At 47.3% G+C, this 26,800-nt stretch overlaps 1 protein-coding gene across 1 annotated transcript; it reads right to left on the bottom strand.

Annotated features, from left to right (window-relative positions):
- Window positions 1-10: 10 nt before the first annotated feature.
- siah2l (seven in absentia homolog 2 (Drosophila)-like) lies at window positions 11-25,031 on the bottom strand. The gene is made up of 2 exons (XM_066715267.1): window positions 24,449-25,031; window positions 11-7,753 (listed from the first exon to the last, which is right to left on the bottom strand). Exons 1-2 carry the CDS (start codon window positions 24,893-24,895, stop codon window positions 7,202-7,204), a joined length of 999 nt encoding a protein of 332 aa, XP_066571364.1. The 5' UTR covers window positions 24,896-25,031; the 3' UTR covers window positions 11-7,201.
- Window positions 25,032-26,800: the final 1,769 nt, after the last annotated feature.

Here is a 26,800-nt window from a genome sequence, read left to right as displayed (position 1 = left end):
TGAGACTTAATCATGTAAATTAGCATTTAATGGATTTCTGAGAGAGAGCGAGAGAGACAGTTGAATTCCTAATGGTAGCACAGAACATTATTTTTTATTTTTTAGCTTTTAAAACAAGTGGTCACTTAAAAAAAGAATCCAAACAAAAACCAAAAAATTGCATTGTTGCACACCCATCTTAAAAAATACACAGTTCAACCCAATGACAATCTCATGAACAGCCAGCCAGCTAATGCAGAGAATGTATATACTTGAAATAATTATTTAAAGAGGGAGAAAGTACATCAAAGGAAACAGTCTTGACAGTACAGACATCTACACCTGCTCAACAGGGGTTCCACGGTACTGATCAATTCATAACGTAGTGAAATTGCAGCCAGACTCCCTTCTGACACAGAGGAGCTGAGCCAGACCGACACGCCCTTATTCTTCCTCAAAAAACTATAATCATTATAATGCAAAAAACTAACAAAAAAACATGCCAAACAGAATTCAACTTGAACAAGAAGGGAAATGTGTAATTATCTATTGAATAAGCCTGGGTTTCACCTACAGGTGGCCAAAGACTCCGTATGCAACTGTATGTGTCGTGTTTTCAAGATGGGGATTTCCCCCACATCCGGGCCTGGGGGTGCTGGCATACACTACAGGTTTCCGCAGGGATCGGTCAGCTCCGTTTCCTGCTGTTCCAGATCTGAAGGATTTCAGGCTGGCGGGCCTCTCCCCTCCACTCCAGTCCGTTCTGGTTCCTGACTGACCGGGCTTTTCAAATATGCGCAAGTGGCGTGAGGTAGAAGACTGAACGCTACTCTCTTGGAAACCAGCCCTGTCCTTTTGTGGGAACCTTTATTTACAGCAGTGTGGAAAACAAACTATCAAATTTCACTGCCTACTCAACTGTGTGCACCACAGGCATAAACTCTCACTATGTGTCTGAAGGGGAAAGTAGGGAATAATCAATAATACAACAGCACAATTTAAAAAATAAAACTGACACTGCTAGTGGGGGTGGCGGTGGAGGGGGCGCAAGCAAGCAATCAAGCAGGCTATGTCTGGTTTCTGTCTGGTAACAGGATACGTGGCGCTCATGTGGAAATTAACAATGAACCGAAGACTGTCCTGCTAGAATTAAATAAATAACAATTGGCTTATTAAACATTGAAGGTATATAAGTAGGAGAAAAAAAAAAACAATCGCAATTTCATACATTTTGTTTCCAGTAACGCAACATTTTTGCTGAATAGTTTACCCCTTGGATAATGGGGGGGACTATAGCAAAATCTGTTCTTCAACAAGTAAGCATCTCATAAAAGTGATACAAAAATGTAAATAATTTCTTGCAGTCTTAGAACTTTCATGTCTTTTTTTTTAATGCTTCTAAAACTACACAAGGCCTTCAAACTGGTTCTGACCCCGTCCTGGGTGGGGGGGACATTATGAAAATAAATAAATAAGTACTCTCCTTCTCATTCCACAATGCTTATTTTGCTGTCCATTAGAGATCGGCCGGAGATGCAGCCAGGACACAGATATGTCTTTCTCCCTTTCCCAAAAAGCAGGAAGTGGCCAATTTTCTGAAGCACAGTCTCGTCGTGTCTCGGCCTCTCCCTCCTGGGGGCCAGCACAGGCAGCTCCTCTGTTCCAGGCCGTTCACAGTGCCTGTCTGTAATTATCGAATTCTGCTCCCCTCCCCTCGTTAGGAGCACCCGTCTAAAATATCACTTCACCTCACTGCAGCACAGTCACTAACAAAAGGCGGGGTCCCTGGGCACAGAGGCCACTGGAGAGAGGGAGCGATGCACTTTCTGCTTTTCACATCACCACCACCCACATATTGGAAACACCCGCCCCACTCCACTCTGACTGCCTCTTCCCCATGAAACAATCATTCTCTGTACACACCAAACTTTTAATTTTTTTTTTAAAAGCCTTAAAACTTGACAACATTGTAAATATCTATAATAATTACAATCAATTTTTTGGATGTGAGATGGTTACAACTCTTGCACTCCGATCTGCACTTGAACCATAATGGACACTAAAACTCACTCACATAAACAGAAGAATGGTTCCACTAAAGTCTTAGAACAAATTATATATATATATACACACACACATTACAGTTCAAAAGTTTGGGGTCACTTAGAAATGTACTCGTTTTCGAAAGAAAATAATGTTTTGTCCATTAAAATAACATCAAACTGATCAGAATTACAGTGTAGACGTGTTGTAAATGACTATTGTAGCTGGAAACGTCTGATTTGTAATGGAATATCTACATAGGCGTACAGAGGCCCATTATCAGCAACCATCAGTCCTGTGTGCCAATGGCACGTTGTGTTTGCTAATCCAAGTTTATCATTTTAAAAGGCTAATTGATCATTAGAAAACCCTTCTGCAATTATGTTAGCACAGCTGAAATCTTGTGCTGATTAAAGAAGCAATACAACTGGCCTTCTTTAGACTAGTTGAGTATCTGGAGCATCAGGAATTGTGGGTTTGATTGCAGGCTCAAAATGGACAGACGAATCTAAGTCTGGGGTGTACGGATCACAAAGAAGAACACTTGTGAGATGCAGACCAAATGAAAAGATGCTGGAGGAGTGCTTGACGCCATCTGTCAAGCATGGTGGAGGCAATGTGATGGTCTGGGGGTGCTTTGGTGGTGGTAAAGTGGGAGATTTGTACAGGGTAAAGGGGATCTTGAAGAACGATGGCTATCATTCTATTTTGCAACGCCAGGCCATACCCTGTGGACGGCGCTTGATTGGAGACGATTTCCTCCTACAACAGGACAATGACCCAAAGCACAGCTCAAACTATGCCAGAACTATTTAGGGAAGAAGCAGTCAGCTGGTATTCTGTCTACAATGGAGTGGCCAGCACAGTCACCAGATCTCAACCCTATTGAGCTGTTGTGGGAGCAGCTTGACCATATGGTACGTAAGAAATGCCCATCAAGCCAATCCAACTTGTGGGAGGTGCTTCAGGAAGCATGGGGTGAAATCCCTTCAGATTACCTCAACAAACTAGAATGCCAAAGGTTGTAATTGCCGCAAATAGAGGATTCTTCGACGAAAGCAAAGGTTGAATGACAAAATTATTATTTCAATTAAAAATCATTATTTCTAACCTTGTCAATGACTATATTTCCTATTCAGACTAATTTCATGTATGTTTTAATGGAAAATGAAAATGAGTGACCCCAAACTTTTGAACGGTAGTGTGTGTATATATATATATATATATATATATATTTTTTTTTTTTTTTTTTTTTTTTCAAATAATGGGATGTACAGATGTATGGCTTTTTTCTTGTCTTTTTATAAATTAGTCACTATTATTCAGAAGAAGGAAAAAAAAAAGTAAAAACGGAAATACAAATCATTAACCCGTTAGTTTTAGGCAGAGGTATTGAAGAACGGTGATCCCCAAATTCATCCTGGGAAACCCCCACCCCCCACCGCAGCACCAAACAATGCATTTCAGAGCCCACTCCGCTGCTCACAGTGTGTAGTGCATGGCGCAGCAGATTTGAACACACAAGGGCACAGGGAAGTGTTCGCAAAATTTGGCACATTCATGAAACTATGAAAGCCGTGGAGCAATGAGATTCAGTCCACACACAGCCGGGACCACGCCACCGGGCCACACCTCGCCCTCTCCTGCACTGAACAGCTCCCGGTGCCGCATCCTTCCATGCCCACCCGCCACTCGGACACACACATCATGGTGCCACCACTGTGGGAACAATCTTTTTTTCCTCCCTTTTCTTTCAATCTTAAAAATATTTCTTTCTAGCATTCTTGGTTTTAATTTTCCTCTAAACATTTTACTGCCTATCAGTACTCTTTAATTAATATTTGTTCTATTGTGAATTAAAGTGCTTTGAAACATTGCTTTTGGGAAGGGCGCAATGCCAATACAGGCCGATTGATCGATTGCAGCCCATGAGGCCCCCTGATCCCGTCTGTGTGTGCGCCAAACATCACGGCCCCATGATGCAGTCAATGATGACACATACACTAACCCCCTTAATGCTTTATGCCGATCAGTGTGAAATGGTGTGTCTGAGGCTAGGCCCAAAGCCAGGCCCGGACCCAACGGCGGTGGGTGAGTGTATCCCAGGACTCTGATTTGAAGCAAACACTGGAAAAATTAAATAAAAATAGGCAAGACTTGGCGAGGCTCAGTGGTATAGTAGTACAAATGCTGAGAGATCTGTGGTTTACAACAAAAAATACATATATCGTGGAAAAGCTCATTCTGTACAGTAATGCTGCGTGCGCTGCCTGGCAGAGACCCGCGGAGCCCCCAAGCTGCGGCTGGGAGCCCTGGACCGGGCGAGGCTGTGGTATCGTCTGCTTTTTGTCCCACCTCAACTCCCGATTACATAACTGAGCCATTAATCTGTCCGTCTGAACCAGTTCAGCATGGTGCCCAGGTGAGGATGTCAAGACGCCAACCAAACCTGCAGGACCTCCAGGGCTGAGCATTCCCCACCACTGCCACAGATGACAAAGCACTCTGCACTGGTTTGAAGATGGGCTCTCCTCCCAGCCTGGGGAACTTGTTCATTATTAGTATAAAAAAAATAGAATAAATAAAAAAACATAAAAACAACTACTCAGGATAATTATCATGAAGATAAGGACCTGCAGAGTTGCACAGTACAGATTTCTCCATAATATTTTGGATAAACACACATCCAAAATTGCAGCTCACCCCAATTCCTTGGCTTCTTACTCATATACTTAAAAACACCCCGTCACTCGTACCAGTGCTTCCTTACCCTGGGTGTGCCGTACCCTTTTCCTTCAAGTATTTCTGGAGTTTAAGGGCATTTCATATGAGCACCTCGACATGGCAAAATCCAGGCAATCGTTAACACTGCGTGGCTTTCGTCCTTTCAATACCTCAGGTGTCTGGTGAACGGGAGAGCTTCTGGCCACCAGGGATGCTGTCGAGAAGTGGGCAGAACTGGCAGGGTAATATAGTAGTGCAGAATATACTCCACTATCCCACTATGGTCTTAGGTCCTGCAGTACATTTGCCTTGCATTACCAGCTGTACTTAAAAACTTTTTTTTTTTTATCATTGGATAAAATTATATAAATCATATATAAAATTACAATTTCAAGATTCACAATTTTTTCTTTTTTTTAACCATTTACAAAAAAACAATAACAATAATAATAGTGTGATGCATGTTTTAAGGGACAAGCTCCTGCAGGTCATTGTCAGACCGACAGAGACTCTGGCTCCTCATGTGTCTGTTTGTCCACACAGACAAGTTCGTCTTCAGAGGTAATGATGCTGTAATTGCTGGGTGTTCAAACATATTCAGTTTTTTCTCTCCTGTTATTTTCTTTGTTCGTTTTGGGCTGTGTAGCGGCGGTGCTGGCAGCAAATACAGACAGACCCCCTGATCGTACAGAGACTGAGGGTCAAAGGTCACCGGGATCTTTAGGAGTCTGGGCAGCCTGAGAGAGGGGCTAATGACCAAAATCCTAGACGAGTGTCTGAGCATCGCCTGCCACGGTCGACTCCCAACTCTGTCCCCACTCTGTCTGCGCTGGGCAGGGCTGCTGTGCTGAGTTGGTGGATTTTCATTATCAGTACAAAAATAAGGCCTTATTAGGTGCACAGATAATGAGAGAAAATTAGAAACAAAATAAAAAAACAAAAGTAAGTGTTTTTTGTTTTATATCATTAGTGTCATACGAGACCAGAACTAAAAGTCAAGTTAGAAGGAAAAAAAAAAAAAAAAGGCTTTTAAAATCTTGGTGTTCTTTTCACACAACCAAAGTAAGCAGAGCTGATACTGAAGAACAGGAGAGAAGAGAAAAAAAAAAAGACAATTAATCCTGGGCCTCCTGGTGTCTTGGGTGAGCCCCCCAATGGTGGCAGACTCCAACTGGGAGGTTGATTCTTATTTTGTCCAGATAAAGACGAGCAGTCGAGGAGAAGCGGAGAAATCATCGTTATATTAAAAACAACCTGAGGCGCATTCTGCCAGCCTCTCCAGGTAAGAGTCATGTGTCAATGGTCAAAGGTCACAGCTGCAGAGGAGGCAGTGTGGCCATAGCGTTGTTTTTCGGACCCCCACCTGGCCCCCGTACCCATGGCCTGCCTCCCGTCACCGTAAGCAGCTCTGGCCCCTGGACTCTCTGGGACTGGTCAGTGGTTTGGCCGGCCTGTGATGCCTCTGCCCCGAGGAGAGAGCGCTCGTTTCATTCAATGCAACCAGGGCGATGTGTCCTCTAGTCTGTAGGGACAAGGTGACCGCAGATTAAACGGCTGTTGGATAAAAACGGATGAGAGTAGTAAAGCCCCGGCGACAATAAATAATTCATTGGGGCCCAAAAAAGGAATAAAAAATTATATCATAATCGTAATAAAAAGCTTTGGAGTCTGGCGTGGCTGTAAAATGCACAGGTCAGTCCTGGAGCGTTTTCGTTTCACATCTCTGCTACCTCGTGTCCAGCCGGGTGACAGACAGTGCTTCCAGTGCACGGGCAAGATAACTTTGCCCCTCAACCCTGCTGTGTTGGGCACACCTGGGCAACGTCTCACCTGTGTTCAAATACCCGCATGCAACTCCCGTCCGTACCCTCAGCTCAGTGCCCTGCCTCTCTGCCTGGGGCACTGGCCAGACAAACTCACCCCCCCCAAAGCAGGCTCATCTCAGCAGTCTGTGGAGCCCGCCCCCAACCCCCTCTTCTGCAATATTAAAAAAAACACCACAACCACGTGGGACAACATGTCTGCAACCAGGCCCAGTCTTAGTGTGGAAACTGCCCAGGGCTAGTCTAGTCCAGTCCAGTCTAGACTCGTGCCGTCTCCTTCTTCTGCAGCCTCCAGTCCCAAACACACGGATGTGCCGACCAGACTTGCACGCCCGCCAACAACCCCACCCCCCACTCCCCAGATCTCCACTCTTAAAAGTATACATATACACCTTGTCTCCGCTTGCTCTACACTTCTCCCCTGTACACAAAAAAAAGCCATCCTTAAAAGCTAAAAAGTTCCTCCCCTGTACTGTCATTATTATTTAATGTCTTTTTAATATTTTTTTTCTCTGAGTTAGCTCAGGCCTGCTTGACCCAACAGCCAGTGAGGGTCTGTAGGGGATGGGGTTGGGCTGGGCAGGTAGGTAGGTGGGGTGGGGTGGGCAGTGGTGGCAGGGGAAGGGGGCAGCTCAGCACATGGAGATGGTGACATTGATGCCTAGGTTGCCGTTGTCCGCAAAGAGGTGCGCGATGGAGGTGTCGAACACCAGGCAGTCACTATTCATGATGGCAGCCGCCACGCCGTCGTGGATGGAGCGGGGCGTGGCCTCCCAGGTGAGCCTGCGCCGGCTGCCGTTCAACTCCAGGCGGTAGGCAAAGTTCTCGGCCTGCTTCCGAGTGCCGATGAGCAGCACGATGGCGAAGAACTGCTGGTGGCCCTCGTACTTCTCCTGTTTCTCCAGCACCAGCATGAAGTGGTGGCCGAAGCAGGACTGCATCATCACCCAGTCCACTGCACCCGGCAGGTTGATGTCCGTGGCCAGGAACACAATGTCCTCGCCCTGCAGGGTGGTGATGGACTTGTGGGCGTGCATCAGGTGGGGCATCACCGCCTCCAGGGAGCCCTGCCACTTGCAGGAAGCGCCCGGGCAGGGGCAGGTGTAAGGCCGGAACTCGCACACCTCCTCATGCTCTGGTTTCTCGCTGTGGTGCAGGGACAGCAGGCAGCCCGCTGAGGCGTACTAGAGGGGAGAGGAGGTGGAGGTGTGAGGGGAAGCAGAGGAGATATGAGAGAAGTAAAGGAGGGAGAGCGAAGAGGTGGGAATGGCAGAGGAAAGGGAAGGAGGAAGAGAGGAAAAATGCCAGGAAGAGGGAGATGCGAGACAGGAGGGTGGAGGGAAACAGCAGGAAGTGTATGGGTGAGAATAAAGGGTGGATACAGGAAGTGAGAGAGGGAATGGGGAGAGAGAGAGAGAGAGAGAAAGAAAGATTAGTTAGTAAGTGCGCTCTGTGGACAGAACACCACTCTGACTCACTCAGTATGCCTGAGGGACTCTAATACTGCAAACAAAAAAGCCCACAAGAAACCCACAAGAAACACCAACAGACAGAGTTGAATCTTGTCTGCAGAATGCAATTACAAAATGAATCCTAATATTCAATCGACAGCTGGAGGGATTCATCTGTGAGGGTGAGTGTGAATGTGTATGAGTGTGGAAGAGAGATTGTGTGAGAGTGTGTGTGTGTTGTGTGTGTGTGTGAGAGAGAGAGAGAGCGTTTATGAGTATGTCTTCTTGGGTCGATCAGTGGAAGATTAATTAAACCATTCCAGAAGAGTACTCTGTCTCCTGGACTTCACCGACTGCTTTCAAAGGTGATGACAGAAAAGGCTTAACTGGCCTCAGTCCCTCTCACTCAGTCCTCCCACCAAGCACACACGCACACGTGCATGCATACTGTGAGAGCGCTCTCACACTCACTGTATCACTGAAATGTACTGTAATCCTGCACCTCAGGTCCTATTTGCCAGTTGCTTTGCTGCCCTGCATGGATGGATTTTCTGATCAATTCTGCAAACTCCATTATCTACTTTGTGTGGAAAGATTAGGATTGTCTAGCAAATGTCCAAACACAGGTATACCTATTAGTTGGTCTTAACACCTAAATATTAATCATAATCTTTATTTTGAACCATGATTGAGCTGTGTAGTGCCAAACAGACAGAATCGACAGTAAAAACAATTGTATTACATCAATAGGTTACCATTGTAACCCATAACAGCAGCCCGAACCGCAGCCAATCCAACACCAAAAACACAAGCTAGGCCCATACAAATCTATACACGATTCAGGCAGTAGCGAAGCAAGTCCAACATTAACGAAAGTCTGAGTTTTCTATGGACTCAAACCCTAATCCTAGACCAGACCAAAATATAACCCTAATTTCATCAATAAATTACTTGAAACGATGCTCTGAGCACAACCCCCAATGGCACTGTGAAGCCAAATTTAATTATTATGCAGAGTTTCCCCCCTCCCCATACACATCCCAATCATTAAATTCACACAGAGATCATGGTCGATCAGCCCAGCTCCTGCATGAGTCCGAGATGTTCTGCTCTGGAATACACAGACAAGGTGTACCCCACTGTGTGGCACTGGGGTTTTCCCTGTTCGCTCCAGGCTGAACAGTATATAAAAGTCACCTTGGATAAAACTGTCAGACAACAAAATGAAGAAATAAAGAAACAAACAAATGAGTGAGTGATACACTTGGCTGTAAATGGTGAGCTCAGCAGGATGGAGAGAGGTATCGAGCTGCTCCAGCATTAAGTGGATGGTGTATCGACTGGCTGTTCGTGCTGGAGGTCATGTGGAGGTCAGTGACACGGGGGGGGCAGAAATTGGGAAATGCTCACCGTTGTTTTCCGTCAGGGAGGCAAAGGTGAGATCAACCTTCCCCTCCACACCAAAAATCACTCCCTCACTCAGTCAGTGTCCCTTTGACTCCTTCTCACCAACTCTTACTCACTCACTCTCGCTTGCTCGCTCGGTCTCTCCTTCTCCCTCTCATTCCCTGCCTCCCTCCCTCCTGCTCTCCCTCTATCTCTCCTCATCTCTGCCTGGCTGACTGGCTGTCCTGGAAAACTGGGGAGGTCTGTGTGTGTGTGTGTGTCTTTGTCTTTTTCCCAAATAACCACCCCCGGGGGAGAGTTTCAGTGACGGCTCTATTCATTATTTATTTCTGTGTGTGATTCGGTCCGCTTTGGCAGCTCCATCCATCACTGTCAGTGCTCCACTGCGCTGCCACCCAGAGGGGCATACCACCATGCTACCAAAACAAACAACCAGACCAACGGGCAACACTGATAAGCTCTGACAATGAGCATCTTTAACAGGCCCATGGCATCAGTGATGTTTAACCCAAAGGGGGGGGGGATACCTCCTGCAAACTACATGAAGCCAATGACAGCGACAGAGAGACAGACACACACATCTAAATGCACACTTCATTCCCCATGCAGGTAGACTCCTCTGCCCTAGACAGGCTACAAAACCTACCAAAAGTTCTTAATCTTTCTTAAAATAATCCTGATTTTTGTTTTTTAAATCACTGGCACCAAAATATCAGTAAGCCTGCTTGCTGAGTGATGCCGATGCCAAGCCCACGGCACAGGGGCGGCACCTATTGTTGACTGATGTGGTTTCTCCCCTGTCTTCAAATTCACACAAGTTCACCATCGCAGAGTTAAAGACAAGACAAAGACAATCAAGCTATGGTGTACCGAAGATCAGGGGGGTTTAGGTTTAGTTAGAAAATCGTTTGGAAATTCAAGGTGTAGCGCTTATGTGAGTGTAGTGCATGATGAAAGAACTGATGAGGCCCAAGCTGTACTGATACTGATTTTGAAGCGTGGGTGCCGCCATTTCTTTGATGATTAAAAAGGAAAAGAAGAAAAAAAAAAACGACTAACAAAACCACCCGCATGGATGAGCCCTGTAGGTTCGCAGAGTCTTAAGCCCCCCATCGTGATGCATTAGCAGAGCACTAATCTGGCCCTGGGGGAAGGACACGGAGAAAATGTAATTTATTCATACTATTTTGTTTGTATTCTTATTTTGTCCATTTATAACCAAGCTGTGCTGTCACTAAACACCTCCTTGATCCCCTCCCCTTCCCTTCGCCACCATCAGAATGCTGTCCCCGGACTGCGGCTAACGTCCATGGAGGGATCAGAGGCGCCAGCACAAGCGATGCATGGAAACGGCTCTGATCACCCCAGTTTAAAGGCAAGGAGTTTTGATTTAGCTGCAAAATTGATAGGAATGATTGTGTAGCGCCCCCACACACACACACACACCACCTCCCCCTCCTTTACAAAAACACTCACAAAGCTGGCAGAACTGATTGCCTCTGGAACGACATCCTATATCAGAGCAGCTATATCAGTGCTAAGCAATGCCCCCACCCCCCATTGTATTTTTCCCCATTTTTTATTAAGAGGTAAACAATAACGATCGCTGCCAGAAAAATAATAATAAAAAATGTCTGAAAAAAAACCTGCAACAATCTGCTGCACATGTGGTGCGATACAGAGTTTAATTACTGTCAGTATCCGTCACTGAGCACCTGGGCCGTGAATCTGCAGGGCTGTCAGACACACAGCACCTCCCAGGCATTCTCTGACCACCGTTCTCTTTTGTTTTGTATTTCTCTCCTCTCTCCTTCAAAAGGTTTAGGAATTCCACCCAATATCCCCCATCCACACACACACACAGTCTCACACTTGGACAGACACAGACACACACTCCCTCACACTCTCTCTACTTGTGAAACTGGAATAGTGAGGGGCAATTAAAAGCCTCACCCACCCTCTCTCAAAATTGTGGAACCCCCCCGCTCCACACCAGGGTCCCACAGTGGTGCACGTGACAGTTAAAATGAATGGGACGTTTAATTAGCACTTTACTATTAACAAATATGTCCCGTGGCGACAACAGCCCTGTGGTACCCCAATGCATCTCCTTCCTACAGCTCAGAAAACAAAGCCGCGGGATGGAGCAGATACCCCATATCCCTTCAGGGGATCTGTGTCTGGACAGTCCGCCTCCCGGCTGGCTGGGCATCGGTCAAAACGTCAGCCAAGCTACCAAGCTTCTCAAGGGACAGCAGTGCAGTGACCTGGAGTCTCGCTGTAAAATCAGCATTTCTAACAAAGCCTTTTTCAAGGTCATTTCTCAAGATTATATTTCTGTGGTTCTGGCAAATTGCGTTCTTACAACAACACTTGGAAAAAAAACTAGCATAGATAGACAAAGGGGTACAAGCAGGCGCACACAGACACAGACCTGCGCAGTGTGGCTGGGCTGGGCAGGACAGGGCAGTGCCAAGCCATTAAGGCAGTGTACATTAGCACAGTGTCACTCACTACCCTGGAATCAATAGCAATTTGGTTAAAAGCTTCTGAGGCAGAGCAGCTATAAGTGAAGGATTCCAGTAATTAGGTTAGAGAGATAAAGTAACAAAAGGAGAAACAGTTGTGCTCTCTTGCTCTCTCTCAGTTCAATTCAAGGAGCTTTATTGACATGCCATATATTATAATGTATTGCCAAAGCATTACAAAAGGAGATATAAACGATAAATATAAACATCTCTCCCTCCCACCCCCTCATTCTCCATCTCTTGTCTCATCTGTCTCTCTCTATCACTCTCTTCCCCCCCACCATCCATTTCCTTCTCTACCTGATTATTGGGATGCAGAGGGTGAGTGACACCTGGGGCAGCATGAGCAACATGTATCAGTGTATCAGAGCTCCGCCCCAGCATTTACAGATGGACAGCATGGGGGTTGGCGGGGGTGCAGGTCAGGCTGGCAGCCAGGGCACTGACAGGTACCCCCTCCCCTTGGCACTAAGCACTTTCTTTAACTGGAAAGTCACCTCCAGCGTGGCACCGCAAATACAAAAAAACAAACAGCAACCAACAAACACAAGACAACACAAAAACAAAACTAGGGGGTACATCGGATAGAGCACAGCAAAGAATCTAACCATTTCTCACTTGCACCTCCCTGGCAGTGGCCCCTGCAACTCAGCACAGTTGGCTGTTGGGTCCTAAACCACGCCCAGCAGGGGGACGGGTGTTCTCTGACCACCCCCGCTAGACACCTAATTGTGATTTTATTTTAAATAAAGACAATTTAAAAAAAAAAAGATTTACGCAAAACAATCCAATAAACTGGTTTGAAAATCTAGAAATTAATCAAATAAAATGAACACATAAATAATTGAATGATTGCTAAACAGAGTGTGAATGTTTAACATGCAGCGTAACGCAATGCACACTTCCACATGAATGATTAGCTGCTGGCTGGATGAGAAAACTGCAGCCGAGAGCCTCCATCTCTACTAAATTACAGTGAGAGCCCCCCACTTCCTACCCCTACCCTGCAGGTCTGCGCTGGGCATCTGTATGAAAGGAAGGTCAGAGGCCACTCACCTTGCTGGTGGGAAGTGGCGAGGCGCGGTACACGGGCCGGGTGGCACACAGTCCCCCCCGGCGTGGCCAGCCAAGCAGGCACCGCAGCTGAGAGAGCTCACGCAGAAGGGGCAGACAGGAAGCAGGGCACAGCATGGCACCCACACTCACCCACGCACACGCAGAAAGAAGGGAAGAGAGACGAGGGACTGGTGCTCACTGAACCACTCCTAGATCAAACACTCAGAAGGACAGAGGGCTGGTGCTTTAAGAACACAATCTCTACACTTACAATTTTACAAACACACACTCCACCTAGCACAGTAACTTCAGACACAAGTTAACCCTCACGCAAAGAGAGAGACAAAGAGACACAGTTTCAGCCACTTCAGACACAAACAGTCCGCTCCACACTAGTTATACGCACAGGATACAGACTCCTCCACTCACTCTTACTATCGAATACCCCCGAGAGCAAAACAAAACGAAATAACAACACAATAAACACCCAGAACAGACAGTGCCCTGTGCGGAGCCCAGCCACTCCAGCTCTGACTGAAGCGAGTGAGAAGGAAGGCTGGTCAGAGAAGCAGTGTGAGTCTAAGGAGAGATCCTGCATCCCACAGCTCAGCTCAGCACAGCACAGTCAACACAGTCGGGAAAGCCTGCGTTTGCTTAAATGTGTCTGCTACTGATTGCCTCCCTGGAGAAGCTGTCAAGGCAATGATGCTCTGGAGACCTCCCTCCCCAACTGGGACCAGTTAGAGAAAAAAACTAAACTAAACTAAAACAAATGCCAACACTGGCACTTGCACCCTGAATCTCCCTCCCTCTCCCACCCCTCTTCCTGCAATACATACACCAAGCCCGACCCCCGAGCACCCTGACCCGCAGCCCTTGTATCTGTAATCCTGCAATACACATAAACACACCCTCCAACTAGGCTTCTGACCCCCAATGCACTGTTTTAATCACCATTACAGTTCCAGCGATTTACAGTTAATCACTGTTAGGGCCCATTACGTAAATGGTGCTTGCGTTCACCGTTGTCTCCCCTGGCCAGCGCCTTTATCCATTTCAGCACAGCTCATCAGCACCCAGCGCTGGCTGTCCCTGCCTGGCCCAATACCGTGGCTGCAGGAAAAAGTAAAAGCGTGAACAGCCTTTTGCGAGACAGACAGACAGACAGAGAGAGAGACGAAATTAAAATGAATAAATAAAAATGCAAAACAACTTGATACTTCCCTTCAGAAACAGCTCGCACAGTGCTTAGTTTTATACACACTCTGACTTCTATCTATCGTTTCTCTGTCTCAAACACACTTTGTCCTATTTACATTCCAGTATCTTGTCAATCTGAGATCACAATGGTAGCAGAAAGCCTGCACACGACATCCCACCGCTACACTCCACCACACACACAGCAAACAAACATGCACACTCACACAAGCGCACACAGCCCACAGAGAGCACGCAGCTCCCTCTCCACCTCTCCGTGATCTCTCTGTTGATCTCCAAGTGCTCCACAAGGCAAGCAGTTAGTCTCTATTTCTCTTTCTCTCACTCAGCTCCAGATGCGAAACATGCTCCCTCTCCACCGCACACTGCAGCACGGACTGAGAAACCACGAGGAGGAGCAAGAGGGTGGGAGGGAGGGAGGGCGGGCGGGCAGAGAGGAGGAGGATTAGCAGGAGCCGGGGGGGTCTGTCCGTCAAGTGTAACTCCCCTCCTCATGCCTCCCTTGCATCTTTTCATTTTCATTCCATCCTCCTCCTCCTCCCCCCCACTCAGCAGCCACCCCTCCCTCCCTCCATCTCCATCTCTCCATTCCCAAGACAGTTGAGTCCCCTGCTCTCTCCTGTTCATGTTCACGGCCCCAGTGCTGGTCATCTCCAGCACCCTTTTCTCTTGATTATGTTATTGATTGAATTTATTGTAACATTTTAATCTCTCTTGGGGTTCAGGAATTCCACCATGAAAGAGAGGGAAAGGGAATAAGAAAGAGAGTGAGAGAGGGACAGGAGGTAACAATGCACAGACAGATGAACAGTGCGTTATGCCAGGAGCAGAGTGTCTACTTTGGTCTTCTTTTTTTTTTTTTTTTTTTTTTTTTTTGCATGTACTGGAGCTGCTTTTATGCAATTGCCTCTGGTTTGTCCTCTACAACTCCCCCACCCCCATCAGCACTCTTCTCTCTCTTTTTCTATTTCTCTGCCCCCCCCCTTTTGCTCCCAGAAGCCCTGACCTCCTGCAATGTGATTTTGCATGAACAGGCAGCCAGAGCTACAGCACAGCACACCTCCCAGCTCTGCGCAGACAGCACGCAAACAGCTTGCTAATGCAATCACAGCACGGGAGAGAGAGAGAGAGAGAGAGAGAGAGGGAGGGAGGGAGAGAGGGAGAAAGAGAGGGAGGGAGAGAGAGAGCTAGGACAGGAGTGCTTTTGCCTTCATCACATCCCAACGCCCCCCCACCATCCCCTGCAGCCCTCCCGACTTACACACACACTGACACATACTCACACGGTCACACACACCGACAGACTGCTCAGCTCCCCGCTTCCCTACAGTGTAAGTGGCTGGCTATTTATAGCAGCCGCTGTGAGTGACAGAACAATCAGGAGGGGTTATAATTAGGGTACAGGGAGTTATGGGGGGGGGAGCCCAGGGACCAGACCAGAGAGGGCGAGAGAGGGAGGCTGAGTGGAGGATGAGAGCCCCAGCCCGGCCTGGAAATCTCTGGAACGTTTGGTGATTCTTCCTCGTGAGCATGTCGGGCACATTGAAAGAGCTCAGTAGATATAACTGATACAGAGCTCCCTATTTAAAAACAGATTTTGTGTGTGGCAGGAATTTAATCTGTGGGATCCCCTTTACTTTACAACCCCCCCACAGCACAGGACTCATGTGTCAGCACCGTCAGCATCGACTCACAAACCAGGAGCCGAGTGCTTGTATAAGCAAGAAGACCCGGCCGCCCCGCTGCAGCAGAGTGCAACAATGTGCCACAACACTCTCACACACACAACACATTATTACTACAGAGAGCCACAGAGGAATGCCAAGCTGCTCCAGCCCTATGCTCTTACTCTTCCCTGATAATGTGTCCTAAAGACCTCATCAAAGCAGAGCCTCCCTCCCCACTGGTTTTCCTAATCAGCGGCTATAGCTCCCATCTGAGGCAGCGGAACAGGGAGAGTGGGGGGGGCACAGTGGAGGCAGACTGCCATGCTCGATGCTCGGCACAGGAGATCAGGGAGGGATGACAGGAATATGTTACAAGTTGGGGTGCATGAACTTGATGAGATTTTCAGGTTGACAGAGTGTGAAATCAAGAGGACGGGAAGAGAAGGGGAGAGGGCTGTGTGTGCCCGTCTCGGCCGAGTGCCCTCCACGCTATCTGCCTCCCAGGATGCTGTGGTTAATAAGGCGTTGAGAGAGGGAGTGGGGGGGAAGGGCATTATAATATCAGACCAAAGAGGCTGCCAAGCAGAATTTCTAGTGCCCACAGTCACCAGCTCTCTCTGCAGCCATCAAGGAGGACAAGTAATTCTGCACAATGTTCTGTAAGGAACTGTACTACAGCGTACTGTACATACTGCATTGCACTACATGACAACACTACTCTGCTGCACGCAAACTAGCAACTTCCCACTCCCCCACCCCCAGCCCAGTACATAAACCCTCTTAAGTCGCTCCATTAACTCAAATTAAATTAAAAACCCTGAACTGAATGTCCCTGGGGGGGTGGGGGGTCTAGTGGCGTGAGCCTGGCTGGGCTGCGCTCTGTGATGTGGGAGCCTCCTGCTCACTCGGCTAACTAACCGGGTAGTTTGTTTTTCTTCAGATGAAGACTGGTTTCTCCACGCTTTAATTAAAAGGAACGGCCCCTGGGAGACCCTCAGCGTTGCTCACACCAGCGCACTCAAAAGCCTAGGAGATAGAGAGTCTGGCCACCCTGCTGGGGGAGGACGCACAGACAGCAGAGATAGCGGCGCAATACATCACTGCCTGCCACACACAGAGAGAGGCAAACGTTACTCCAGCTCCATGACACTGTGTATACAACAATTACATACAAAATGTCTGTTAAATGCATTATTTCTGTATTTATTGTTCCCACTGCCCTGTTCTTGTACATGTCTGGTACTACTGATGTCATTTAGTCTTGCCAATAAAGCTTTTTTTAATTGAATTGAAAGAGTGAGTGAGCGAGAGAAAGACAAAGGGAGAAAGACATGTACGCTCTTCTGTAAGTTAAGGCTGCTGATCTCTCTCTCCCTCTCCATAAGGACAGCGATTAGCTGAGGGCGTCAGTGGAGAGAGGATCCTTGCACTCAAGGACAGCTGAGCCGTCAATCTCCTGATAGAGCGAAACGCTGTACAGACATAGTAACACTCCCTGAGAGGGGGACACGGAGGAAGGGATGAAGAGAGGGGGACTGAGATGGACAGAGAGGATGGGAGACTAAGGGCGGCAGACAGAAACAGTGAGAGAGAGAAGCCATGAACTGACCAAGACCACTGCACTGAGAGCCAAATACCAGCTGGGCAAAGCGCATGTAGGAAGGAGAGACCTCAGGACTGTACTGTACACACTCACATCTCCCTAACACAGTCTCTCTCACACACACACTGAGCTAATGAGCTAGTGTGGTTCATTGCTGTTAAAAGGTGCATCATGACTGGACAAGTGCTTTAATTGAATTAGGTTAAGGATCATTGACTCTGACATTACTATTAACTCGCAGCAGGAAGCGAGAGTGGCGCGCAGCAATAAGTCACCCAGACAGCAGCGCCACGCCGTTCCTGTGAAACATTAGCACCGGCTACACACCTGATGTGTGCACACACAGTACAGAGCGCCTGGACAATGTAACTATATCTGCAAATTGGCAACTGTGGTTTTCTGCAGTGTATTAGATATTAGTTTAACCTTCATGCCAGATCAGTCTGCTATGCTTGTTCATCCCTGACCCTAATGACATAGACCTATAGGGTAGATGAGTTGAATTGCCCACAGCGGGACAGTACGTTGAGCTGCAAATCAATATCACTGGCCCCTTTATTGGCGCAGAAAGTTGCACACAGAATCAATCCAAAAGTTATGCATTTAATTACTCAGGGCAAGAGTCGAAGACAGTTTCATAAGCAGGGAGGGGGTGGAGAGGACAGCCTTTAGTCCTTCTTAGGAAGTAAGTGTGCAGTGGCTTCTCCCTTTCATTACCATGCTTGACTTCTTAGAGTTAAGGCTGGACACCAACTGGATGTGTGAGTGTACATGCATGTACATGTGTGCATTTGTGTTGGAGGGAGGAACAGTCTACTAAAGCATAAACTCCTATCTCAATGAATACAGCCAGTGCCACTTTATACAAGGGGGTATTACTGTAGCCAAGAAGCAGGGCTCTGTCGCATGGGATGCCAGCATGTGACTCTGCAATGACGCATGCCCCAGACTCCCTCTCTCCCTGCGTGTGGAGACACGCCTGCGGGTTAAAACCCACTTCTACCTCTTACTTTGCCTGTGCGTGACTGATGACAGCAGGCACCTTAGCAGCATGGTTTCTCTCCCTCCCTACCCACCACCCCCCTTGACCTTCAAGCCCCCCAGACACTGCAGATCGGAACAGATTTGTAGAGAGGCAGCGCAACAGCCCTAAGACCAGAGCAGGTCACTGGTTTGCTAAATGAACAAACAAACCACAAATGAGATTCCTTCTTCCTTTTTCTCTGTTACCCCGGCAGAGATGGGGGGGGGTTTCTGCCTTCCTGCTCTCTCAGGTAAATAAAGATGCCATTATTAACTCCACAGTCACAGCTCTCTCTGTCCTCTCCAGGCAGGGTCATGGAATGGCACACTGAGCAGACTGCACAGTTATATCACCCGGCTATCAACTCATCTGTGAAATTAATTACAGCCCCGGCAACACTGGATCCTTCAGTAATACTACATGAGCCCTGAACACAGGCGAGGGGTGGGGGGGTAGGGAGAGGGAGAGGAGGAGAGAGAGGACACATTAAGAAACAAAGTGCCGAACACCATTTGAGGAAACGTTCATTTTAACGGTCTCAGTATTCACTAGAGCGTGAAAACTTTGCGGGTTTCTAATTAATTCTCCAGATGAATAATTAAACGCAAGACAGGGTTTTACAGCGCCTGAGGGTTCCCACGCAATCTGGTCCACTTTGCAGTGGCTAGCTATGGGAGGCAGGCAAACAAGAGAGAGACCAGGAGAAAGATGGAGAGGGGCAGGAGTGCATGCTGATAAACTAAACAGGGGGCCATGGACAACTGGAGTGCTTAGTTATGCTAACTAGAGGAGGACAGCGAGCAACACAAATTAGCCACCTAATTAATGAACAGAGTAAACAGCCACCACGTTTACTCGAGCAAACACGCACGCACGCACACAAATTCACTCGTGTGCACAGATTGACACCTCCGTAGTCACCAGCGCTGCCCCTGCATGTAGACTGTGTGAGCCATGCATTTGAAAAGAAGTGCAAAATGGATTGAAATAATCGAAGCAGCGATTTCACAGATCCAGTACTTTGATACTTGTGTCAAGAGTCCAGCCTAACCCCTCCCTCCCCCTCTCCCTCTATTGCCCCTATACCACTGGCACACCCGACCCGACCCTGAACCAAACCGGAACCTAGCTGAGCTGGTCTGGTGCATGTTAGGTGTTTTTTTTTTCCAATTACTGAGGTAAATGACGTCACATGTGCATGGAGACTGAGGCTACCTGACGACAAGTTCAGTTAACGCCTACCCCTGGCCCTGCCCAGCTTCTCGGCTCCGAGCCAGTACTAGGCAAGTAGCAGGACCTGGAAAATTCACGGCCTGGTTCAAGGTCGGCTCGAAAAAATTACCAGGTAGTAACGTGCTGTACCACGCCAGTTCCAGGTCGCGTCAAATATGTCAGTGGAAAAGGGGTCTGTCTCTCTCAATATGTCTCTCTCTAAAATTTCAGTTTCAATGTATGATGCTTTATTGGCATGACTAACAGGTTTGCAGTGTTGCCAAAGCACTACATATATAAATATATATCTGGAAGAAGAAGCAAACTAAAAAAACAACAATGTTTTATCAAATATATTACAGGCCAAAAGCAAACAAAAAAAGTAAATGATATATACAGTACTGTGCAAAAGTTTTAGGCAGGTATGAAATAAAACTGTGACTTTGTGTCTGACAAAAGTGACATGAAATACAACTATTTATTACATTTGATAAACACCAATGGGCAACTGTGTTTATAAACTGCAGCTCAGAAAAGATAACAGTGTCACGCATGCACGAAATGAAACTCGCGCTTTCCAGCAGCAACCTCTGTGGGGACCAGTCCAGACAATATATAGGTATGATGGCACTCCTCATAGGTGCACATAATTTTAAATCAAGACAATGATAAACTTGTCTCTCAGTCAAGGACAGGACTATACAGAATAGGTTTTATTTTACTATATTAAGACATATAGGTGCAGCCAGTCTATAGGCTTATGTTTACATTGTATAGACAAAGCTAATTGCATAATATTGTGAGGACTGGACTAATCACCAGGCAGCAAAGCCAAAGCTCAGTGTTATATTTTATTATTTTCTACATTTTATATTTCCTACAATGTCTTATTTATGTTAATGTAAATATTCACTTATCTTAATATTCTATAGAAAATATTCTATTCAATAAATATTGCTTGTTTATACCTCATTCCGTTCTGTATAGGTCTACTTATTCTTAGACCATGGGTTTTCAAACCGGTCCTGGAGTACCCCCTGCCGTGCCCAACTGAGGTCTTAATTGCTTAATTGAATCCTTAATTGACCTAACAAAGCAATATGCCAATCAATTAAGTAATTAAGACCTAGGTTGGAACAAAAACCAGCAGGGTAGGGGGTACTCCAGGACCGGTTTGAAAACCCCTGCCTTAGACCAACAGATGAAGCAAACGGTTTTAAAGGGAGGATTGTAGTGGGAGCACGGGGTGTCAGGTGTGACTGTGTGGCAATGGCAAATGGTTTACATGGGTCAGGTAGGAGGGCCACTTAGTAGAATTTTCCTTAGCAAGAATTGGCAGAAAACAGTGGCACCCTGGTACACCCATCTACTGTCTGGAGAAGTCTGGTCAGAAGTGGCCTTCCTGCAAAAAGCCATACCTCCGACGTGGCAACAAGGCCAAGCGACTCAACTATGCACAAAAACACAGGAACTGGGGCAGCAGGTGCTCTGGACTGATGAGTCAAAATTTGAAATATTTGACTGTAGCAGAAGGCAGTTTGTTCGCCGAAGTGCTGGAGAGCGGTACATGAATGAGTGTCTGCAGGCAACAGTGAAGCATGGTGGAGGTTCCTTGCAAGTTTGGGGCTTCATTTCTGCAAATGGAGTTGGGGATTTGGTCAGAATGAATGGCCTCCTCAGTGCTAAGTACAGGCAGATACTTATCCATCATGCAATCCCATCAGGGAGGCATCTGATTGGCCCCACATTTATTCTGTAGCATGACAACGACCCCAGACATACAGTGACAGTCATTAAGAACTATCTTCATCGTAAAGAAGAACAAGGAGTCCTGGAAGTGATGCTATGGCCCCCACAGAGCCCTGATCTCAACATCATCGACTCTGTCTGGGATTACATGGAGAGAGGAGCAACTGAGGCAGCCCAAATCCACAGAAGAACTGTGGTTAGTTCTCCTAGATATTTGGGCCGACCTACCTGCCAAGTTCCTTCAAAAAAAGGCAAAGGGTGGTCACACCAAATATGGATTTGATTTAGATTTTTCTTCTGTTCACTCACTTTGCATTTAGTTAGTTGATAAATATAATCTTAACATGTCTATTTTTGAAAGCATTCTTACTTTACAGCATTTTTTCACACCTGTCTAAAACTTTTGCACAGTACTGTATATAAGCATCACTCTTGGCAAGTGGCTCTGTGGCAGGAGGACAACTCTGCTCCCCTCAGCCATCAGGGATCCCCTTTATATCGCTAACAGTTTAAGAGCTGGTGAGGTGTGTCAGAGAGCAGCAATTAAGCAAATAATGAGTTCAACTCAATTAGGCAAAGAGCAGCTCAGGGTGGATTGCACATCAGAGGCCCGCGTGGCCCTTAGGGGCGGGGGTGGGGTCCTGTTCTGCTGCTGCAGGACACATCAGGGTGTCCACGTGTACAGGCCGGGACAGAGAACGCTACGCACACAGCTGGGAGTTCCCTACATGCTACTCCTGATCCTGCTGCCCCGTACGAGGACTCCTCGGGGACCAAGGCTGCTCTGGTGCCCAACTGACAGATTTGTGTGCCAAGTGAGCTGGAGATAAGCATCTCCCTGCAGGCAGGACTGCGACAGCCTTCTCTTGAAATGCATTCGGATGGTGGTGGTGGGTTTTTGTGGCATTTTTCTTCCATCCACAAAATGCTGGATTGAATTGCTCCTTCACAAAACGCCAAAGAGGAAACACAATCCCGGGAGCGGGGCGAGGGATCAGCTTTCAGCCACCGCTGACACCAGGCAGAATCAGGACAGCTTTTGTGCTCATGTAATGCAATCAGAACCCCATGACAAATCAGTTACTGGAGAGGCCATCAATTTTCCCGTTTTTTTATTATAATTTTTTTATCCCATCTCAGGGAAATCGAAGCGCAACCCCCTGGGTAAAGAGCAGAGTGCACAGGGGGCTGAAGACAAGCCCGCCGGCTCCTCCTCCCCATGCACTACTCCATCATGGTGCTTACAGTTTGTGAGAGGGCGAGTGTGTAAGATGTAGTGTGTGTGAGTGCCTGTACATACATGCGAGTGCATAAGTGTATGTGTGAATTATCTGTGCGTGTGCATCTGTGTGAGAGTGAGTGTGTATGTGTGTGTGTGTGTGTGTATGATAGAGAGAAAGTGCAAGTGAGTAAGTGTGAGAGTGAATGAGTTATAATATTTATTCTGTAAATGCTTTGGCAACACTAGTATATTTGAATGAGTGAGTGAATATGTGATCGTGGGTGTGTGTTTGAGAAAATACAAGTGAGTGAGAATATTTGATTGAGTGCGTGTATGTATGAGAAAGTGTGCGTGAGTGAGTGTGAGTTGTTTGTCTTTTCATCAGGCAAGGTAGAGCCCCCCCGTGGAACACAAACCCCTTTAGGTGGAGGAGCACAGCCTAGCGTAAGACTCAGCAAAAGTCATCAGCAGCCTCCCTGAGCCCCTGGAAGAGTGGCTTCAGTAGACCAGATAATCAGTGTGGTCATGTGCTCCATTTCTGCAGGATGAACAATAGCATCAGCTGTGCCACTGCCCCACCTCTCTTATATAGCGCCTTTCATAATAGCCAGGTATCCCAAAAGTGCTTTACAGCTGTGACAGACAGGCCATGCTGCTCACCTCTATCCAGTAATGACGTACTCGGTGCGCTTACTCTGAAACTCCTCAAGGAGAGTGTCCTGCCTTTGCACAGTCCTTGCGGATAATAATGCCTCACTCAGCTCCCCTGAGATCACACTGTACGTCTCTATCTGCAGTCGTTCCTTGGGGAAGGTCACGGCAAAGCCAAAACAGTGTTTGAAAGACGATATCTAACGCACAGATCAACACACACTGCTACATTCCCACAAACACAGAGATACAGGACGTAAAACCATTCTCCCTGCCACTCTTGTCAAAAGTGTATGTGAACCAGACTCACGATTCAGTCAAGCCACGTAGCTCTCTGGTTGAAAAGCCCTGACACACTGCTGGTCTGTCTCATTAAACGAACTCCCTCCCAAACAGGGTCACACTTTCTGACAGGCCAACCCAGTCACAGTGTGGCTGTGGACTGGCCCACTCCAGTACCAGTAGCTGCTGTCCAGCTCACACTTGCAAAACTTAATGAGCGACTTTTTCCAATAAGGTGCAGTAAGGAGGACACACTACAGAAGCAGGACTGGACTATGCAGTACTGTACTGGTCAATCGCAAAGCCTCCAGCTTTCTGCAGATTGCCGACCTGCCAATAATATCGATTCCCTTCATCACAACACGCCTCCGAGCCCTGGGAACCCAGCTAGCTTATGGGATATCAGAGTAAGCCAATAATTAAACAGCTAGCCAGTGACTGTGCAGTTAACCGATATGGATAAACAGATCGATTGAAAGACAGACAGTTTGACATAAGGACTGACAGCTACAGACATCAAACACCACAACCACCGCTATAAGGACTATCCGATTTCAGATTAGTCTGAGGGAGCTCAAACAGCCTTAATCAATGTAAGTTTGTCTGAATTTGACAAGTTCTACCATCACCTTTAGGACAGCAGCCATTCTGCTCTGCAATAACACTGTTTTATGATTTTTTAAATAGATACAATAACACCAACACATTATGGATGATAACACGGGGGGTCTCAGCCCGAGCTGGGTGAGGAGCAGGGCAGTAATGACCGCCACTAGGTGCTGTAAATAAGGGGCCAAGTCCGGACTTACCTTGCAGGGAAAGGGAAGTGTCGAGGCCACTTTCTCCATGGCTAAGTTCCTGATGCTGGGCGTCAGAGGGCCGCGACAGGTCGGACAGCAGCTCAGCTTCTGCCGGCACTGGTTGCAGACCAAATGGCCGGCCTGGCACTGCAAGATCGGCGGCAGCACGTAGTCGAAACACACCGGGCACTCGAACAGAGCTGTCAACTCCGCCGCTTGGGCCGGGAGGGCAGCGGCGGGCAGGGCGGCAGCAGCGACGGGGGTGGCCGAGCCAGAGACGGCCGCCGACCCAGACACTCCGGCGGCGGCGGCGGCGGCGGCGGCGGCTGCTGCGGCCGCGGCGGCAGCGGCAGCGGCGGCGGCGGCAGCCCCGACCGAGCCTCCGTGCTTTCCGCCGCCCGCTTTCCCAGCTCCGAGTCCTCCGCCCGCTCCGCCCGCTGAGGACGGACGGCTCATGGCGATGGGTTCCGTTGTTCCGCCCGGCGGTCCAGTCGAAGCTCAGGGCACAGATTCCCGTTTCGTAATCCGGATGAAGACCGCTTCCCGATTCCTTCCCAAACAATCTCTGCGTCCCCCGGGACACAACATGGCCGACACTGCTTCCAGCGGAATCGAAAGCCCATTGGCTGCACATGTTAAGATTGGCAGCCTGTCAACCAATCACTGAGCGAATTCCATGACGGTCCTGTCATACGTCACAACACAGCCTGTTGAAGGCGAGTTTGGCTCAGATGAGTTTCTGGGATTTGTAGTCTTTATGGGAAAGAAACTAACAGCACAAAGATTTTGAGAGAGACAAGAAAGCGTACAGGTGCTTTTAAAGAGACAGTAGGAATTAACATCTAGGGAAACGCACGCAGAAAAATGCCTTTCTGAATTATAAAAACGTTAGTTACATTTTTAGAAAAACTCCATCCTTGAAGACAGATACACTATTTGCAAAAGTAAATCGTTCTGGAAATTCGTATTTTATTTGTATTGTTATTATTATAATTAATAATGTTATTATTAAATCAGTTTGACATGTTTGACAAGTAGCAGGTGACCCGTGTGAAATCAAAGTCTCTGAATGATCAACATACACTCACCTAAAGGATTATTAGGAACACCTGTTCAATTTCTCATTAATGCAATTATCTAACCAACCAATCACATGGCAGTTGCTTCAATGCATTTAGGGGTGTGGTCCTGGTCAAGACAATCTCCTGAACTCCAAACTGAATGTCTGAATGGGAAAGAAAGGTGATTTAAGCAATTTTGAGCGTGGCATGGTTGTTGGTGCCAGACGGGCCGGTCTGAGTATTTCAAAATCTGCTCAGTTACTGGGATTTTCACGCACAACCATTTCTAGGGTTTACAAAGAATGGTGTGAAAAGGGAAAAACATCCAGTATGCGGCAGTCCTGTGGGCGAAAATGCCTTGTTGATGCTAGAGGTCAGAGGAGAATGGGCCGACTGATTCAAGCTGATAGAAGAGCAACTTTGACTGAAATAACCACTCGTTACAACCGAGGTATGCAGCAAAGCATTTGTGAAGCCACAACACGTACAACCTTGAGGCGGATGGGCTACAACAGCAGAAGACCCCATCGGGTCCAGTTGAAGACTGGAAAAATGTTGCCTGGTCTGATGAGTCTCGATTTCTGTTGAGACATTCAGATGGTAGAGTCAGAATTTGGCGTAAACAGAATGAGAACATGGATCCATCATGCCTTGTTACCACTGTGCAGGCTGGTGGTGGTGGTGTAATGGTGTGGGGGATGTTTTCTTGGCACTTTAGGCCCCTTAGTGCCAATTGGGCATCGTTTAAATGCCACGGCCTACCTGAGCATTGTTTCTGACCTTGTCCATCCCTTTATGACCACCATGTACCCATCCTCTGATGGCTACTTCCAGCAGGATAATGCACCATGTCACAAAGGTCCAATCATTTCAAATTGGTTTCTTGAACATGACAATGAGTTCACTGTACTAAACTGGCCCCCACAGTCACCAGATCTCAACCCAATAGAGCATCTTTGGGATGTGGTGGAACGGGAGCTTCGTGCCCTGGATGTGCATCCCACAAATCTCCATCAACTGCAAGATGCTATCCTATCAATATGGGCCAACATTTCTAAAGAATGCTTTCAGCACCTTGTTGAATCAATGCCACGTAGAATTAAGGCAGTTCTGAAGGCGAAAGGGGGTCAAACACAGTATTAGTATGGTGTTCCTAATAATCCTTTAGGTGAGTGTATATGTCTTGACTGTGTCTCTAATTCAAATCTAGAATCATTTAAACAGTAAAGTACTGATAACCATATAAAAGAAAAGTAAACCAAACAAACGCACACAGGTGTCAAACTAAGTTCTAAAATGT

Source organism: Amia ocellicauda, chromosome 10, assembly GCF_036373705.1.
Source record: "Amia ocellicauda isolate fAmiCal2 chromosome 10, fAmiCal2.hap1, whole genome shotgun sequence".
In the NCBI taxonomy this organism is placed as follows: Eukaryota; Metazoa; Chordata; class Actinopteri; order Amiiformes; family Amiidae; genus Amia; species Amia ocellicauda.
Note: the sequence above shows the minus strand (reverse complement) of the source record. Positions and strands in the feature narration are given on the sequence as shown.

Excerpts from the sequence above, each read along its gene's own strand:
- siah2l (XM_066715267.1), bottom strand. The coding sequence starts at position 24,895 with ATGAGCCGTCCGTCCTCAGCGGGCGGAGCGGGCGGAGGACTCGGAGCT. Across the intron at positions 7,754-24,448 it reads CACTTCCCTTTCCCTGCAAG|TACGCCTCAGCGGGCTGCCT; the intron begins GTAAGTCCGGAC and ends TCTCCCCTCTAG.